Source organism: Daktulosphaira vitifoliae, unplaced genomic scaffold (assembly GCF_025091365.1).
Source record: "Daktulosphaira vitifoliae isolate Bord-2020 unplaced genomic scaffold, ASM2509136v1 Scaffold_5, whole genome shotgun sequence".
Classification (NCBI taxonomy): domain Eukaryota; kingdom Metazoa; phylum Arthropoda; class Insecta; order Hemiptera; family Phylloxeridae; genus Daktulosphaira; species Daktulosphaira vitifoliae.
This window is the reverse complement of record NW_026099576.1, coordinates 21243519-21263120: the sequence shown is the minus strand read 5'-3', so window position 1 is coordinate 21263120 and position 19602 is coordinate 21243519. Positions and strand designations below refer to the sequence as shown.

The 19602-nt window shown below is 25.3% G+C and overlaps 1 protein-coding gene and 1 pseudogene across 2 annotated transcripts in view; both read left to right on the top strand.

The window, feature by feature from the left end:
• Positions 1-10479, top strand: part of LOC126907929 (putative inorganic phosphate cotransporter) — a 44228-nt gene extending 33749 nt beyond the window's left edge. For both annotated transcript variants that reach the window (XM_050689638.1, XM_050689636.1), the window contains 8 exons: positions 2748-2938; positions 3978-4223; positions 5233-5320; positions 6122-6348; positions 8341-8490; positions 8591-8723; positions 9655-9896; positions 10083-10479. In XM_050689638.1, the coding sequence (XP_050545595.1) occupies positions 2748-2938; positions 3978-4223; positions 5233-5320; positions 6122-6348; positions 8341-8490; positions 8591-8723; positions 9655-9896; positions 10083-10265 (1460 nt within the window). In that variant the 3' untranslated portion in view covers positions 10266-10479. The remainder of the gene's footprint in view (positions 1-2747; positions 2939-3977; positions 4224-5232; positions 5321-6121; positions 6349-8340; positions 8491-8590; positions 8724-9654; positions 9897-10082) is intronic.
• Positions 10480-12409: 1930 nt separating this feature from the next.
• LOC126908230 (protein disulfide-isomerase A6 homolog) lies at positions 12410-18142 on the top strand (annotated as a pseudogene).
• The last annotated feature ends 1460 nt before the right edge of the window (positions 18143-19602 follow it).

Sequence of the window (19602 nt, the reverse complement as noted above, 5' to 3'; positions counted from 1 at the left end):
TGTTAGGTATTTTACGCTAATTTCTATTCTATTTGGTGACACTATTTTATTCAGAAATGTTTTAAGTCCTAACGAGAAATGCAACAAGAACATATTTTGCATATCAAATGATTTCTAAGAATATTGACGAGCTGTTTTCCTTCTTCTGGCGATACAGTGTGTCTACTTTGCCTACAGTATAATTAAATAACTTAATCATACGGGAAAGTAATGTAATACTAACTAATGAATAAAAAATGAAATTATAATCCATCTAAGTTCGTTAATATTTCATAATAAATGTTTTTGAAACAATAATTTTTCATTTGCTTACATTGAACGGCAAGAAACTCTCAGCAATGATGTATCATTATTCACAATGAATCAAAACAATTTGTTATAAATTGAAGTAGGTTGAAGTAACGTCAAAAACTAACGTGATATTATTACAATTTTTCTTTATTGTTCTATTTTTCTGAATGTATCAGAAACAATACCGCCCGCCGAGACTTTAAGGAAAGAATTAAGTTTGATTTTTTATGATAGCACAACAATAATAGTAGTGAACAATGTCATAATCGATAGGGATCCAATCGAGTGTCTTCTCGACTAAAATTACACACGTCATCAATACATAACTTTTCTTCACAATCAATAAATAAACAACAATTTTTTTAATAAGCCCCTTTCTCAAACATAATTAGTTTTTATTTGCGCCAATTACACAGCGTAAAATATTTCTTATCATTTATTATTACACATGAAATAACACATTTATGTCCCCCTCGTGTTCTTTCCGATGGATCGAAGTTGTATTATAATCTCTGTTCTCTGCAATCAGATTTGATATCAGAATAAAGACAATCTACCCACGACAATATAATATTCAATACTCGTACACGTATTATTACCAATAAGGTTATTTATTATATCATTATTCGGCGGAAGTAACTTTGTATATTCTCAGTGCAAATAACTCCGTCATATATTTGAGTGTACGTATCAGTGTACACCGACGAACCTTTTATTTCTTATAAACCCGTTGCTTATATGTATCTAATCCCATGTAACTGAATACGTTAACATTTTAGAGTGTTTTACTTGAATAATCATTATACATCGCTTTAAAAGTGAGTGCTTTAATTGTTCTCGAGTTGAGGTTTAGAGAAAGTTAGTTTGCAAGACGAATATCGTATTTCCACCCCATCGACCATACTCAGTCAACAATCTAGCGAAATAATTATTTTCACGCCCGTTTTTAATTAAATATCCAAAAGAGTAATAAAAAATTGTTTAAAAATAACTTTGTAAAACTTACGCCAAAAAAGAGTTCTTTTTCAGATTCGTGAATGTGCATTTTCTTATTTTTACATAATTACCAGGATTGGATTAATGTTATTGAAGGTGACCTAATTTATTTTAAATCCGTAGAACTTAAGTCTAAAATTATCACTATGCTTATTTTACGGGATATTATACCTATCGCTTGGCTTGACAGAAGATTTTAAAAGATTTTTATATTTTCTGTTGGAAAAACAAAATTGTAACAATAAATTAACTTTGTACGCAAAACAACAGGATTACTTCATAGAATTTTATAGAAAATAGGATTCATTTCCAATTCAGTCCCCTAATGCTTTTATCCCGTGTAAATCTAAAACATTCGAGAGAGATTATAAAAGTAATTTAGGGTCACGTTTATCTAGCTGTTGAAGAAGCTTTAAAATTTTAAAGTAAATATACTCTAAAAGGTAATATATAACACGCGTACACCATACACGTTAGTATTCTAAACTTAATACATTTTTCAATAGCAATCTTAATCCTGTCCATAAATTTATTGTCCAATAACATAATCAAATATTTTATAAAATAAAATAATGGCGAAAAAATAAACTACAGTACAATAAAATTATGGTAACTATCGTTAAAAGAATCACATCATGATAAACTTACTCTAAATAAAAATAGTTGAACTGATACATAAAAAAAATTACTCTTATTATATTGCAAACAAAAAGTACAAATGTATAAGAAAACCGTGTTTATAAAATTTGTAAAATAATTTACTCGACTGACAAACGTAAAAAAAGCCAATACGGCAGTTAACTATTAACAGATGTTTGCAAATGACAAATAAAAATGCAACAAAATACCTATACCATATTTTCAAAATTCTTAAAAGTTTTTTTATCGTAACAGAATTTTCAGAGAAGCATTAATACTAAAAAATAATATATATATATATACGTATATCTTGTATACATTTTAAATATATATATATATATATATATATAGATAATAATATTATAAAATTATATTATAGTTGAACAATTCCAATGTATAATAAAAAGTTTAAGTACGTCTTTAAACAACTCTCTGAATTATCATATTTTGTATTCTTTGTATCTGAAACAGCAGTTTCTACTTTATGTACTCATTATTTTGTCTTTGTCTACTTTTGCAAAGTTTTCACGACTAAAATTAAATATGTTTTCTTTTATTCAATCGTCAGTAAGGAAGTTCACAGATTCTCATTATTTGACTTTTAGCAAGATTTTCTTAAACACATTTTTAATGTTGTTGAGTCTCAAACAATTGATGAAGTCAATAAAATTAAAAATTCATTATATCACTATTGAAAAACATACGTATTACTGAAAGATTATATTTTTATGGTTTATTAAATAAATTCAAATACTTTTCAAAGCAAACATTAGAGTATTGGTTTTATTATAAACTAATATTTTTATTATTTTATTTTGTAGCATGGATAGGGGCTCGTCATGTTGTGACGTTCATGTTATTCTTGGGAATGGCCAATGCCTATATAATGAGAACCAACATGTCTGTAGCTATTGTGGCTATGGTGAATCAAACGGCGCTGGAAAGGGATCCAACCATTCCAGATGACGAATGTGAAGGATATTATACTCCACCCGCTAACTCTACTATAAGTGTAAGTAAATTTAATTCCAACTCGTTTTTTGATAAAAACATACATTTTCAAATTTTTATGATAGTTTAGATTTATTTTTTACTAATGGATTATTTAAACCAAATTTCCATGTTCCATTTTTCTTTAGATATTGGGTTTCTTGCCACGACTGCACCTTATTATTGTAATTGATAAAATTTTGTATTTTTAAGACAAACTTTATAAATTATGTTAATTTTATTGTTAAATATACTATATATTAACACTGAAATAGTCATTTATTTTTCACAATTTCATAGATTAAATAAATTTATATATCGCAATATTAACTATATTTATGTAAAGTAAAATTAAATCACTCTCGCATATAATTCATTTAATTTTAATGAGGTCAAGGTAAAAGAATTTTTCTGACATAACTTATTAAAATAAAATTTTTATTTCCATAAAAGCGCTTGATAAATTTGTGTAAATTTAAAAACTTTTATTATTCTTTTCTTTTTCGAATTAATTATACTTTTCATAATTATTTTTCCTTAATTTAATTTCTTAGTTTTTCTTATTAAAATCACGGTTCTTTAATAAGCTTTTTTTTTTAATTTATAAAGCTATTTTAATTTATAATAGTTATTACCATAATTTCAAAATAAAATTTCTATAATTGTGACAAATTATTGACGCTTTGGTAATTAATCTTTTTTATTTTTAAGATTATATTTCGACTAATTATTTCCATTTTTTATATTTTTGAAACTTTCACAATTTCTTTTGTACTTAAATTCTTGAATATTTGTCATCTTTGTTAGGGTTAATCAATCATTTCTGATTAATAGTCATTAATTTCCAAAACATACATTTCTGTTCATTCCGTTATAATAATTATCAACCAATGAAGATAAAATAGACTGACGTCATCGGTAGAACGTCATTATAATATAATTTTGTTTTTAAATGTTTCGAGTATAAAAATTGTTGTATTATCGATGACCATAAAATATAATGTTTTTCATTCCTTACTTTTAAATTTGGAATTGAAAATATTGTTATTTTTTTGTTTCAGAATGTATCTAATGAAGGATCATTTGCATGGAGTACGTCCCAACAGGGTTACGTGCTCAGTTCCTTCTTTTATGGTTATGTCATAACGCAGATACCATTCGGTATATTGTCAAAGAAATATGGCGCCAAATATTTTCTGGGAATCGGTATGCTCATTAATTCATTATTCGGATTTTTGGTTCCGTTGTCTGCCCACTTTGGCATTTTCTCGTTGATCACTATACGGTTCATTCAGGGACTAGGAGAAGTGAGTTACTCATACAATTATGGCATTTCAAATGAATTATAACTCAATAATATTTATGAATATTAATATAATCCCTTGTCATAAAATCCTATTGGATAATAAAATCATTTTTACTGTTACTATTTAAGTATGTTTAAAATATTAGCTAAAAATTTGTAATTTCTTTACATCGATGGAAAATATTTTAGACATCAAGTGGTTATTTTGACAATAAATAAATGCGCTAAATATATGATCTGACGAAATATTTAAGTTTAAGAAACAATTCAATTACCTTTTTTATTGTAGTTTATTTTACAAGCGTTATAATTTGCATTTGTCACGAAAAACGAATTTATTTTTCTGTTATTACCACCCGCTAGTTACAAGATCTAATTAGTTCAGTGGTAAAGAATGCGAAGGTCAATTTCTAATAGCTTATGACTGTAATAAAGATAAAATAAACAATATCCAAAATAATGTTATTTAATTATATCTTTAAGTAGAACGACAGTTGAAATTTTTTAATTATTCGATAAATGTATTTAGTGACTTTTATAAATTTTTACATCAAATAGTAAAAGTCCTTTGAATCATTAATCGCGTTCTGGATAAGAGCGGGTTGATGTAGTTTAGCCCATTCTTATACACTGATCGTAAAAACGAAATAAATCGTTGATTCTAAGTGAAAATAATGGACCAAAAAACTTATAACACGTTCTTGAAAAACTTCTGTGTATAATTCGATCCGTTTTTGACGAACGGAATCCAGGGTAGGCGACGTTCCTTGAATTTCAATCTTTAACGTCCAATGTCCTATTGATTTCATTCTTCGAGGGATAGTTTTACTCGTAGTCATGTATGTGTTTGTCTATAAAGTCGCTCGGTTCATTGGATTAATTACAGTCACAATGTCACTTATCCACGAATTTAAGCCCCTAGCGTTTACCACCCCATTTCATCCAACAGTTTGATTTTTCAAAAAGATCAACATACGCTAATGGCTGCTTGCTGTGTTAATGTTTTTCAGGGTCCCATCGTTCCATGTACGCACGCTTTGCTCGCCAAATGGATCCCGCCGAACGAGAGGAGTAGAATGGGTGCATTTGTTTACGCAGGTTAGTAGTTTATGTAATATTAGTGTAAACATTATCTATTAAAGTGATGGTTACGTAATAGCAATTTTATTAAAAGTACTGAGAACTTTGTCCAATATCATTATGAAATTTTGCATGTGCGATTTCAATTCAAAATACCGGAGTTGCTAAGAAAACACTTAAAATTACATTCTATTGCATTTAATTTGTTAAATTTTCCTTTAGGTTTAAATAAAACCTAAACGTCTTTGTGGAAGTCGTGTTTGAGAAAACTGAATATCAGGTTTTATTTAATGCGTAGAAAATATTGCGAAATTAATTGCTACATTTTTGTTTTCAACGTACAAAAATATTTACTTGCCCTATGAATACATTTCATGCATAAATACTTCTAATGAACGTGTTACAATATCAAAAGAAATAATAATTAATGTATGTAACAAAACATTTCNACTTGCCCTATGAATACATTTCATGCATAAATACTTCTAATGAACGTGTTACAATATCAAAAGAAATAATAATTAATGTATGTGATATGTAACAAAACATTCGCCAACGGTTATAATAATCTCCACATTTAAGATCATTTATTAATTTATGCCTTATCAGTTAAATATTGTAATTTTACGAAATATTCACAGTCGTTTTATTTTGAAATGTTTAAAAATGATTTATTTGTCAAATGTTAACTCAAAATAGCGGTAACTGACTTATATCTACTTGAAGCTATTGAACAGTTTGAATTTAAAGCGTTTAAATTTGATAAACAATATTTATTAAATTTAAACATAACAATTTGAATATTTATTTTTATTTCAGGGGCTCAATTTGGAACGGTGATTTCAATGCCACTCAGTGGAGTGCTGTCAGAATATGGTTTCGCAGGTGGCTGGCCCTCTATTTTTTACGTGTTTGGAGCAATAGGAACACTGTGGTCGGTGGCATTTTTGTTGCTCGTTCATGAGGATCCTGAATCGCATCCCACCATACCACACGACGAGAGAAAATACATTATTAGCTCTGTGTGGGGTGCTGCTGGAGTATCTGTAAGTGTGTTATTACTATGTGAACTGCCGAATAATTATATTTTTAACAGAATTTAGCAACCCTTAGTTGTAATAAATTATCTCGAATACTATTTCAAGTGTAATTATTATGCCATTGGACTATTTAGACTTACATTTTGCATAATAAATGTATTATGACTATAAATTTATAAAATTGTAAAAACATTAGTCCCTGAACTCACTACGTGTATACCTGAACACGGAAAGTTCCAACACATTCTTTCGCTCTTTTGCATGTTATTATTGTTTGATTATAGTTTATTTCGATGCTCCGGGTGACGGTAATGTGTTGCACGAGATAATATATACATATAAAATTCACACGCGAAATTGCTTTTTGAACGGAATAATGCATAAATTATCGATTAGAGTAACGAACTAAAAATGAAAAATTCATAAAACCTTGATTTCATACATCTTTTATTCAAATGAAATTGTTTAGAAACGCTCAAATGCCATAATTGGTAAAATATTAAGAAGTGCATAGAACATCCAAAATTGCCATAATATCCTTTTATTTAAAAAAAAAAAATTTCTATCTTGCATTAAAACGATTAAGGGGGCAGTGGTTATAGAAAATGATCAATAAGTTTAAGTTGTACCTATACATTGGTGATTATTCCCGACTACTATAACAGCTGAAGTATCAAGGGCAGTTTGAATGTTTTTTGGTAAATTTCAGAATCAATGCAAAAAGTGTTCGCGTGTTGATTATACTAGTGCCATGGAATTTCACTCAGTAATATGTCATTAGCAAAAATAGTGCCGAACTATAAAGTTTATCGAAAAATACAATACGGTGTTTTTCAGATTATATAAATAATAGCAAAATATTATAATTATATTTTATATCATAATTCTCTTTTATTTGATATTCCACATATTATTTATATGTCTTATAATAGTTGTATGTGTTTTTATTTAAAGATTTGTTAGAATTGATGGTTTATATTTAATCAATTTTTTTTGGAATAAAACTTATTTAATGTTTTTTTTTTTTTTGACAATCTAAGAATCTATACGACTATGTAATTTCCTATTTAAGTATAAGTATAGTTGATGTAACGTATACCAAAATTATAATTCGAATTGCTAGAATGTCCACATTTGAAAACTATGCTAATAATTAAAAATTAAGACCTTTTTCAACTATAGATTATCAAGTTGTTTATTTTACATTATCATTTTTGAAAAAAACTTAAATTATTCAAGTTTTCTTGTAAAAAAAAAAACATTAAAAAGTTTTATTTTTGTTTCGTAATTTCTATAAATTATACGTTGTTATTATAATTATCTATCAATTATTTTTACATTCGATAAGCAAAAAATTCAAATATTTAACGTTAAAATAAATTCAGAGGTTGTTTAGTATTAACTACTACAGAATTCGAATTTAGATGAAACATTCTCACATAAGTATTCAAACATTTATTGCTTTTTCTGAACCAATTTTCTAGATAAGTACTCCAAGGAAATTTGGAAAAGGAATACGCACCTTTTGGCAATTACTTATTTATTTAATGATCTTGAATACACTTCGTCGTGTATATTCGAACAGAAAGATTAAATTTATCACTATTCATAAATGTTTTTGCCATTTTTGTTTAACGTTTGTTGTAAATCGTTAATACATCCAGAATTCTATTCTGTTTCTAAGTGTATTCTTCTTTTAAAATATTGTCTAAAACACCAAAATTAATTATTTCAACAGTCTGAATTCAATTTATGACTCTTCTTGTCTTAACTTGTAAAATATGTTTGCTATGCAATTTTAAATTGAACTTACTGCATATATCTTATACTTTTTTCAATTAAAAAGAGAGAACACTTCTGAGATACTTATTTAAAAAACATTGTTTAGTCAATGTTTGGTAAGGTACATTTTTTATTTTATTTGGTTAGCTACAATGTTGATATTAATCGTAAGATTATAGTATAAATAATGTAAACATTTTTCTTCGTCTTTTGCAGTCTCCTCCTGTGCCATGGAGAAGTATTTTAAAATCAGCTCCTTTCTGGGCCATATTGGTCGCTCATATGGGTCAAAATTACGGATATGAAACGCTCATGACCGAACTGCCGACATTCATGAAACAAGTGTTACACTTTAATATCAAAGCTGTAAGTATTCTAAAGTTTTTACTCTTTTGCATCGTTCAAATTTACTTTCGGACTTTATTTGGGCAACATGCTGATAAAATTACTTATTAAATGTTTTTAGAACGGAACATACTCTTCACTGCCGTACCTTGCTATGTGGTTATTCTCAATGGTTGCAAGCCATATAGCCGATATGATGATCTCCTCTAACAAATTCTCACACACCATTACCCGCAAAATTGTTAACTCTATCGGTATGTACCTACAATGAATTATTGTACGTAGAACTACATAAATAAGTTTAGTATTTTACATTGCTTAGAAAACTAAAGGCTATAAACTCAGTTGGAAAATACTATAAAACTAAGTAAATTTGTTTAAAACACAATAAATATACATCCTCAACTTGATACATGCGTGCAGTAAGATATAATATTGTAATGGATATGATAATAAAATGATAAATCTTTAATGTTAAAAACAGAATAAAAATTTTGTACTATATTACACTATTCAAATTTAAAAATGTTTCAAATGTTACCATTAACCTAAATAGATTTAATCATAAAAAAAAAAAAACATTATTTCTTCCATTAAACAAAAGTTTTTATTTGTATATAAAGCTTCTTACTAGACTGTGTAATAGTGAAGATAGATCTTCTATTTCAGCACGACGAATAATCTGTACATTTTAAAGGCTCATATTTCACTACTCAGTATTGTTGTAACTTTAGACTGTCTATATATCATACTGTCTCTACCTATAGGCAGTAATGCATTTACATAATAGACTAATAATATTTAACTTGGAATAAAATATTATGGAATTATATTACATTTAAACATTGTTCCTTTATTATATTTGTTCAAACTTTGATAAAAATCTTTTAAATAAATAAATATATTCTTAAGAAAATTTATAATAATTGAGATTAAAATGCTGAAAAAAAGGATTTCATTAAACAATACATGCAATATCCGATAAAACTTTTAAATCTGTATATAATATAGTAATTTTTCAAATATTTTCATCGCTAATTTCACAATTAACTTCGTATATTGTAGCTCATACACTTAATAGGTTAATATTGTAAATTACTTCATTAATTTTTGAAGGTTAAACAGGAATATCGTTCGATGACATCTTGAAATAATCATTTAGTTTCAAATAATTTTTATTTTCAGGTCAGTTTGGTCCAGCAATAGCATTAATTGCTGCATCTTACACTGGCTGTGATCCATATTTAACAGTTGCCATTCTAACTGTGGGTGTGGGCTTAAATGGTGCAATTTATTCTGGATTCAAAGTGAACCATCTAGACATATCGCCACGGTTTGCCGGAATATTAATGAGTTTGACCAACTGCCTCGCTAATTTAGCCGGATTATTAGCCCCGATCGTCGCTGGATATGTTATTGATAAAAGAGTAAGCTTATCATTATTATAAATTTGTGGTTTTCTGAAATAATTAAAATGTAACGTGTCTATAATTTTAATGTAAATCTTGAAACGATATCACATGACATTACAATGTGAAAATCATCGAAGGCTATAAAAATCAATTTATAAATGTATAACAGTTATTTATTTTTTTTTTTTTTTTTTTTTACAGCCAACTCAAGCGGCCTGGAGGGTTGTGTTCATTACTTCAGCTTGCGTTTATATAGTATGTTGTTCTGTTTACATAATGTTCGGCGAAGGAACTAGACAACCATGGGACAACCCGTCCAATGATCATTTGAACAGCAAACAGCACAAAAAAAAACAGAAGGATATCGAGGACACCGTCCAGTGAATAACAGCGACCCGGACGACACGTTTTAAAATCAAATTTTCTTCTCTCAGCAATTCATTCCCAAATAAAACTTAACTACTTATCTACTGTCGTGGACCTCGATTAAAAAGGAAAATATATATATAGCTGTTTGTGTGTGATTGTGTAGGTTTAAAAAAATTGGAAGCGCGTCTGTGAATAGGTTTGAATAAAATAAACGGTATTATTCTTCGTATATTGTTGTTGATATATATGTATACACACTTCATTTAATATTTTATTTAATAAAAACTTAATTTTTTTAGATTTACATTAAATTTATTCGAGTGTCGAATCTTGACATCATAGAAAGCACATTCTATTAATTATATTTATAATTATATTTTTTTATAATAATAATAATATGAAAAAAAGTCGCTGTTAGAACAATATTGTCTATTTTTAAAAATAAAACTTATTATTAAATTGATATAAAACTATATATTAAAATAAGTTCAATTTTTCGTTCTGTACGTGACTACTTAGCTTTAAAATTAAAAAAAAAAATAAAATATTGTGATATTGTTAGTAGTATATTGTTGCTCTGGAAAAGTAAATAGCCTGATGTGTTCTTAAATCTCTCAAAATGTATGTCTTCCCCAATCAATATAAAGTCTCATCTCAATTTTATCACTGATTATACTTTAGTAAGTTTTACAAGCAAGCGATTGCAGAATACATATAAATACTTATGTATTGCTTTTTAGTATATATGATACAATAAATACTATAAATATAAAGAAACAAACATTTAATAATCCTGTGTTCCTCTATCCAGCTCAAAATTTGTTATTTTAATTTTAATTATTCCGTTTAGTTGCAAAATATGTTGTATTAGAACATAAAGTCTCAAGCAATAACTAAAGTAGTATATTCTTAAAAACATTTGTAGATAACATTTTGGGAATATGTACGATACAATAGGGCAATTGGTGAAACAATTTATTTTTATTATCTAATTAATATATTGTATCGTTATTTTGTCACACACTTTAATATTAAGTAAATAATATATTTATTTGATTATTATATTGTCACTATTTACATTTTTTCCAATGTGATAGATTATTATAATATAATTACTGAATTATTTGTTAAATTATTTATTAGTGTTAAAATATAGTTCTATTTTTAAGTAATTGTTTCTGGATTATTTTATTGTTGTTTTAAAGTTTAGAAATTCACCGTTAGTGAGAATGATTATAACTGTTAAAAATAATTAAGTATAACAAAAAAAAAAAGATATTTGAATACAATATATGTAACCATATTCAATATAATTACTAATATTTTGTACAAAAAATCTATAACTAGTGTTTTAATAATACATGCATGTATTTTATTGCCTAATTCTTAAAACTTTCACAATTTTATCCATATTACTGCTAGTTGGCCTAATAAGTTACCAAGAAATGTTAAAAGGAATACTATTGTAATCTTTATTTTTTTGGCGATTAAAAATGAAGTCAATTTTTAAAAATAACTATATCTATCAAAAATGAGTGGCTCACTGAAGAGAAAAAAGTATTTGTCTTATTTATTAATTCATATACCTATCCTTCTATTAACAGGGTAATATTATTACTAAAATCTAGGCCTAAATATAGTACCTAATTTAAGTTCATTTGACCGTTTGTCTTATGATAATGTATTTTGTAGGTTAATTTATTCTTTAAATATTATTGTTACTATTTATTTTTCATTTTTTTTATATTTAAGTATATGTATATGTATTATTTTTATTATTGTATTTATTAATTTTTATTTGCACGTTACATATGCACAATTTCATGTTCTTATTAATTTCATTCAAGAAATAATTAACTATGTAATAATATAATTTATTTTAGCTCTTGTATTATTGCTGTCTAATATTTCTTTTTTTTTGTTTAGACAAAATAATTGTTTCTATAATAGTGTATACCAAATAACTAATTCATAAAATACGAATATATTGAAATCATTACTACTATGAGAAACATTCTATACGTAATTATTTTTAATTAAAAAGAGTTTATGAGTTAAAAATATTTTCAAAAACTTGTATCTTCAACGTATTATAATATTGTATAACAGATGTTTTGATAAAACAATTTATCAACGATACTTGTCATGCAGTATCTTAAATGCCTAATACTGTTGGGCTAATAGTATGTTCTATCAATTTAATTATGACTTAAATATAATAAATTTAACGGACTGTTATTAGATGAAATATGTATTTACTATTGTTTAGGTTGTCAATTAATATGCTAGAAATAAATACAGAAATTTCAATACAAATATATTATTATTGTACTTTTGTATTCATTCCAAAACATTCTTTTAGGAAATAAAAAGAAATCACGATTATGCTTCTAATGTATTAATTATAACATTAAATTTAGTATCTTACACTGTTAAAAAATATTTGGTGGTTTACGAGTGAATAAAACATTATGATATGCTAAAAAATAAAGCTACAATTTTATTAAAAAATCCAATTCGCCTTATTGTTTTTGTCTGTCAGTGAAATGTGAAAGCTACTCGTACGAAATCAATAAAAAAAATATATTATACTGTGCCATTTATTTGTGTTTACCTAGATTCTGTGCATTTTTACATTTAAGCAGTGACATTTGTTTTATTTATCTGCCATCGAGTTTAATTTTGTCCAATTTTTCAGGTACATACATTTATCAATAAGAAAATATATTTTTCATTCGCGATTTCATTGCAATATTGTCGGTTTAAATTTTTTATAAATTTAAGTTTTCCGTGTATTCTAATAGTATACAATTTATTGACAACTAAAATTTAAAATCACTTACATAAACATAGTTTTATTTAATTGACCAAAAAAACTTATTAAAATCTTAATGTTTCAGCAGAAGTTTAGCTAGAAAAAATTAACAGAATTATTCTTGTTTAAATAATAAAAGGACACTATTGTAAAAATATGTTTATTTTGAGAGTCTAGATTTGAAATACACGAGTAGAAACAATATTTTTTACAGTATACTATAACAAACATATTAAATTTTAAGAAGTAAATTTCTTTATATGATTAGTTTATTTCATGTAATTCAAATAAACTTAACCAATTATATTTATACATTTTCCAATAAAATTAAAAATTTTAATTATAGTCCATTCACATATATGTATAAAATTCGTCTAATAAATTTTTACATTTAAAATAAAACGTATTCTATAAAAAAAAAACTATCACAGAGGGGTCGTGGTGACGTGGCATAGTTGGATGATCAAGTATAATGATATCAGACAGTGATTAAAATTACTATCATAAAAAATGCATCGATGCAAATCTATAGATAGTGTTTAATTTTAAAAAATTGGTGGATTGTTCCAAAAGCTACATGATCTGATATTCCCTTATTTATATTCTGATTAAGATAAAGTATATCGAATGAAAAATGGATATAAATATTATTTCTTATAAAAAAATTGTGTGATCCATATACTTTTCAATAAGTTATAGCATTATAAAGTTAAAAATGTAAAAAATAAAATCAAGAAATTTCCCAAAAAAATAGCATTTGGTAACCATTTTCACTGTGAAGACGATATAAATTTTTTTTTTTCATAATAAAGTACATTACATTAGCTTTAATTTAAGATATATATAAAAGTGTCAGACTTTCCAGAACACTTTCAAAAGTTAAGTTGAAAAAGTTAGTTTCTTTTTGAAAAAGTTGTCATTTTGAATATCCCCCTGTGATGTGGTAAAGGGTCAGATTTATAAAAAAAATATACCAAATGATAGGTACAGACATCATGCATCTATAAAAAAAAATTAATTTATTCATTTTTGAAAAAGTTATGTAAAAGTTAAAGTAAAGTTACTTTAAGTTTAAAGTAAAAAAAATTGAAAAAATATCAAAATCTAGCAATTTTTAAATTTGTAATTTTTTTGAAGATTTCCCCCATTTACGAGGAACAAGGAAATATTTTTCAATTTTTGAGGGTAATGTCTTCGACTAGATACGATTTGTGATCTTTTGAAGTATCGTTGAAAGAAATCAGTTCGGCGAGAGCTGAGAAAAAAGTGGTAACAGGCACAAAAAAAAAAAAACATTGTAAAACAATTTTGCATTATTGTTTTGATAAAATATTTATAGTATCAACAGAAACAATGTTTCTATCAATTTCATTTAGTTTTTAGCTTTGATACGAAGCTGAGAAGGTATTAATTTTACCATGATGTGTTTTTTTTTATGTCTGTTGCCACTTTTTCTCAGCTCTCACTGGACTGATTTCTTTCAACAATACGTCAAAAGATCACAAATCGTATCTAGTTGAAGGCATTACTTTTAAAAATATTTAAAAAAATTACAAATTTAAAAATTTTGTCATTTTTTTCACATTTTTTCTTAAAAATTCCATAACTTTTTCAAAAATAAACAAATCAACATAATTTATTTTTATATTAAAACATTAGATATTTCCCTTTCATTTGATATTATTTTTTTTGAAAATCTAACACTTAACCTGCTCATTGGGGGGGATTTAAAATAGCAACTTTTTTACAAAAACTAACTTTTTCAACTTAATTTTTGAAAATGTTCTGGAAAAACTGCGTCCTTTAAACATATATCAAATTAAAGCTTATTTTATGTACTATAAAATAAAAAAAAAATTTATTCCGACATTTTATCTTCTGCATGTAAACGGCTGCCGTAGTTAAAAGAACGCTAATTTTGTGTTAAAATTTTCGATTTTAGATTTTCAATTTAAAAGTGCTATAACTTTTCAAAAAATGTAATTATCAGCACAAATTTTTTTTTTCTAAATACATTATAAGTACATCTTTCATTTGATATACTTTTTATTAAAATTAGACAATTTTCTTATATATAGAAGGCGTTCAAAACTTGAAACTTTGTATAAGAAATAGAACTTTTTCAACTTAATTTTTGAAAATGTTACGGAAATACTACGTCCTTTAAACATATATCAAATTAAAGTTTATTTTATGTACTATAAAATGAAAAAAAAAAATTTGAACTGACGACCTATCTTCTATGCGCAAATGCATGTGCAAAAACTGTATTCAAAAATATGCTATTTTTCTATTAAAATTCTAGGTTTTGTATTTTATTTTATTTTAAAATATCTTATTAGGAGAAAAATTGACTTTCATGAATATTATATAATTTAATTGACATAGAATAAAGTTCATAAGACATAAGAAATTAAACTTTTTAATTTTTTTTTCTTTTTTAAAGTCGAAAAAGTAATTTATAAATTTGAGTTAGCTTAAATAGCCAATTTTTTAGCTCGAGTATAGTTTTGTGTTGTGAGTTATGTAATATAATATTTTGAATAATTTTATATTGAATTTTGATGCTAATTCTGAATTTGGCTCAAGTTTTTATAAAGATCACTCAATGTTTTTGAGATAATTATTAATTAGTAATTAAGAATTAAATAATTATTAAAAAAATGAAAAATGATTTTTTTTCTTTAACTCTCCTACTATAGTTTGTTAAAAATTTGTACAAAATATAAGGTTTATCCGTCAAGTAAAATTTTTTTATTGACCTCTAAANGAATTGAATTGATTTGTACAAAATCTAAGGTTTATCCGTCAAGTTAAATTTTTTTATTGACCTCTAAACTTTAGTTGATAATAATTTTTCAGAAAAAAAATCTTAACTTTCTACTTAACTATTTTTGGGTTTATTCTTATAATTATGAAATTGCTACCAATAGGTAGATAACTTTGAGAAAATAAAAGTTTTATTGTATTTTTAACATGACAAATAACTGAATTTTTAAAAAAATTGATTTAAAGCTAACAAAATTGAAAAAAATTGCAATTTAATTTTTATACAACTTTTTTAAGAGTTTGAAAAATATTTGGCATATAAAATAATATAATATTTAAATTAAATTCCAACATTTTTTTGGTAAATTTTTTCAAATTTATCTGTTTTATGTATATTTTTTTTTTAAATTGTTCTTTTTCTGATTATTTACATGTAAACTACAATATACTGATATTGTGTATATTTGAATTCTTCACAAAATTATCTATCTATTAATGGCAATTTTATAACTATGATGTTAATGTCATTCATAATTATAATTTTTTGCTAATTATTTATTAAAAAATATATATCGATAAAATATATAAACATATATTTATTTATTATAAATTATATTAAAATTAAAATAATAAATTATTACTATTCTTAAGGTTAAACTGGGTACATTAGATGCTACTGTACATTCATCAAAAGCTTAACAATATCAAATTAGAGGTTATCCAACAATAAATTTCTTCCCATCAGGCACATCTAGTTTTAGTGGAGCTGAAGAATACACAGGTGGTCGAACATCCAATGATATTATTAGCTGGGCATTGCAGAAACATAAAGAAAATGTACCACACTCCTGAAGTTTTTGAGGTATTACATTTTGTATAGTTTATGTTTTTATGCAGGTACCTTTATGTTTTTTTTTTTTATAAAAAAAATTATTTGATTCAGAATAATGAAATTCGATAAAAATAATTTCATCTATTTCTCTTTATATAAAACATAGAATAAATAAATATGACCGTTTTTAATATAATCAATGTTATGAGACACAAACATTTTTTTTAGTAAGACAATTATTTTTCATACAATCAATGAGAAAATAAGATAATTTTCTTTCTTTGATTTTTTTTTTAAATCTGAGACTTAAAAAATTTTAATTATATTTTACATATAATTATTTGATGTATTGTTAAGTTTCAAATTGTTGCCAGATTAAAAAAATTTTACTTTAAATGAGTTGGTTAAGAATATTTTTTATTGAAGGTAAAATATATATATTTAGAAAAAGTAAAACAAATTTTTCTTATTTTACGAAACTAATTTTTTTTTGAATCTTGAAAATTGTATAAGATTTTTGTTTGTACTTTTTGAAATTTAATCTACATTTTTATATTGAAATAAATAATTTACCTTTAATCAATCATATTGTACTAGGTTATAAATGAAGATACCTTCAAGTCTGGATGTTCAGAACATGCTTTATGTGTAATTGCTGTATTGCCTCATATCTTAGATTGTCAGTCCAGTTGTAATGAATACATCAAAATGTTGCGCTCATTGGGAGATAAATTTAAACAAAAGCTTTAGGGGTAAACTACATCACTTAATTATATTAGAAAATTATTACTTTTTAATTTTACTTAAAAACATTTACTGTTCTTATTCTTTTGTGATTACAATTTCTTATTTTTTTAGATGGTTATGATCTGAAGCAGAAAATCAATCTGAATTGGAATCATCATTAGAAATTGGTGGATTTAGTTATCCTGCATTAGCAGTTTTAAATGTTAAAAAAATGAAGTACTCTATTTTAAGGGGATCTTTTTCAGAAGATGGCATTAATAAATTTTTGAGGTTTATATACTTTTTTTATTAAAAATTGTTCAGTTTTGATAATTTGTTAAAAAAAAAAACTAGGGATTTATCATATGACGTGAACGAACAGTTCCAGTCAGAGGTGCTGAAATGCCTAAAATTAATACAATTGAACCTTGGGATGGAAAAGATGGTGAATTACCTCAAGTAGAAGATATTGATTTATCAGATGTTGAATTAGATAGTCCTTCTAAAGAAGAATTATAAAAACTGTTATACTAACTCTATTTATTTATTTTTTTAAGACTGAACAAGTTCTATATAAATATTAATATCTAACCACTCGGTCCTATGACTTTTCATTAGTCTAAAACAGCTATTTTCAAATCAATCCTATTTTAACAAAAATCATTTTAACAATAATCCCACTTTTCCATTATATTTTAATGTTAAGTAGAATTTTGTAATATGTAAATCAAATTTAATTATACTTCCATAGTTGAAATTAATTAAGTATTAGAATATTAAAAATTTTTTGTATTAAATGAAAAAAAAAAATTAGTATAATTTTTATTTTATAAAAATAACTTGTTATTTATTCTAAGACTCTTCCATATGTTATAGCAATGATATAAAAACATTTAAACTAAACTAAATTTTAAGATTTTGATTATTTTTAAACTAATAGTTTTGCCTAAAACAATTAAAAATATTTTTTTGGGTATTATACCTATTTAAACTTTTTCTAATTTCTCTGTACTTATATTAAATTATTTTATAGTTGGTGTAATATTTAAAGTTGAATATTAATTTTATATATCTAAAATAAATTCTCAAAGTAATGTGCCAACTATATCCTAATGGATAATCCCAATAGTAAAATAATAATAATAACACTTAGAATTTTATTTTAATTATTCATTGAATTTATATCATTTAACTCAGTGTAAAATTTAAATAAAACAATAAATTTTTAAACAGTGCATATTTTTATTTAAGCTTCCAATTTTATTAAATTGATATTGATTAATATGAAGTACATTTTAATTTGATTCTTACAAAGTTTTTTTAATTAAATCATTTTTTTCACAATTTTATAGCTCAATAGGTCACATACTTAACCATGGATAATTTAGAATATGTGGTTTAATACTTGTCTTGCTTAGCAAACGGAGCTACTCGTAACCTAGTCTCAAACCTAAAATTACGCACATCAGATAGTGCCGCATACCAATTAGACAACACCTCTCTCTAAGTTATATGATACTTAATGAATTATCAAATTAATCAATTACTTTAAAGTAGAAGTGAATAAAAAAAGTTAATTTTTTTAAATAAAATATGTTTTTAATTTTAAAAATAGAACAGTATGTATAATAAATAATTGATGTATCAAAAATAACTAATTAATAATAATAATTTTTTTTTTTAATTTAGAGCATCAAACAATTAAAGAAAAATTAATAAAATAAAATTACTCATAAGTAAATGCTATGATACATGTAATTAATCAAACTTAATATGTGCTGTACGCATATCATCAACTGTACCTTCCACAATCAAATTTCTGTCGTCATAATACCGTAGTAAACTTTTCCACGTAGGGTTTTTAACCAAAAAGTTAGCGTTACCAACTAAAAAAAGACCAAACTTTGCACACGTAAGTGCCACATTTAGCCGACGGACACAGCTCAGGAAACCTACGACGTTTCTCTCGTTTGAGCGGACACATGATATAATAATATACTCCTTTTCACGGCCTTGAAAAGCATCCACAGTATTGACTTCCACCCCTTTGTTCTTGTTTAGAATTTGTTTCAAAAGTGATCGCTGTCCTTCATATGGAGTTATAACACCAATTTGATTTGGAGTAGCTCCTTTGCTAAGGAGTTTGGCTATTAGTTGTTCAACAACTTTCGCCACTCCATAGTTCAAGAAAGACGTGCCCGATCGCGATT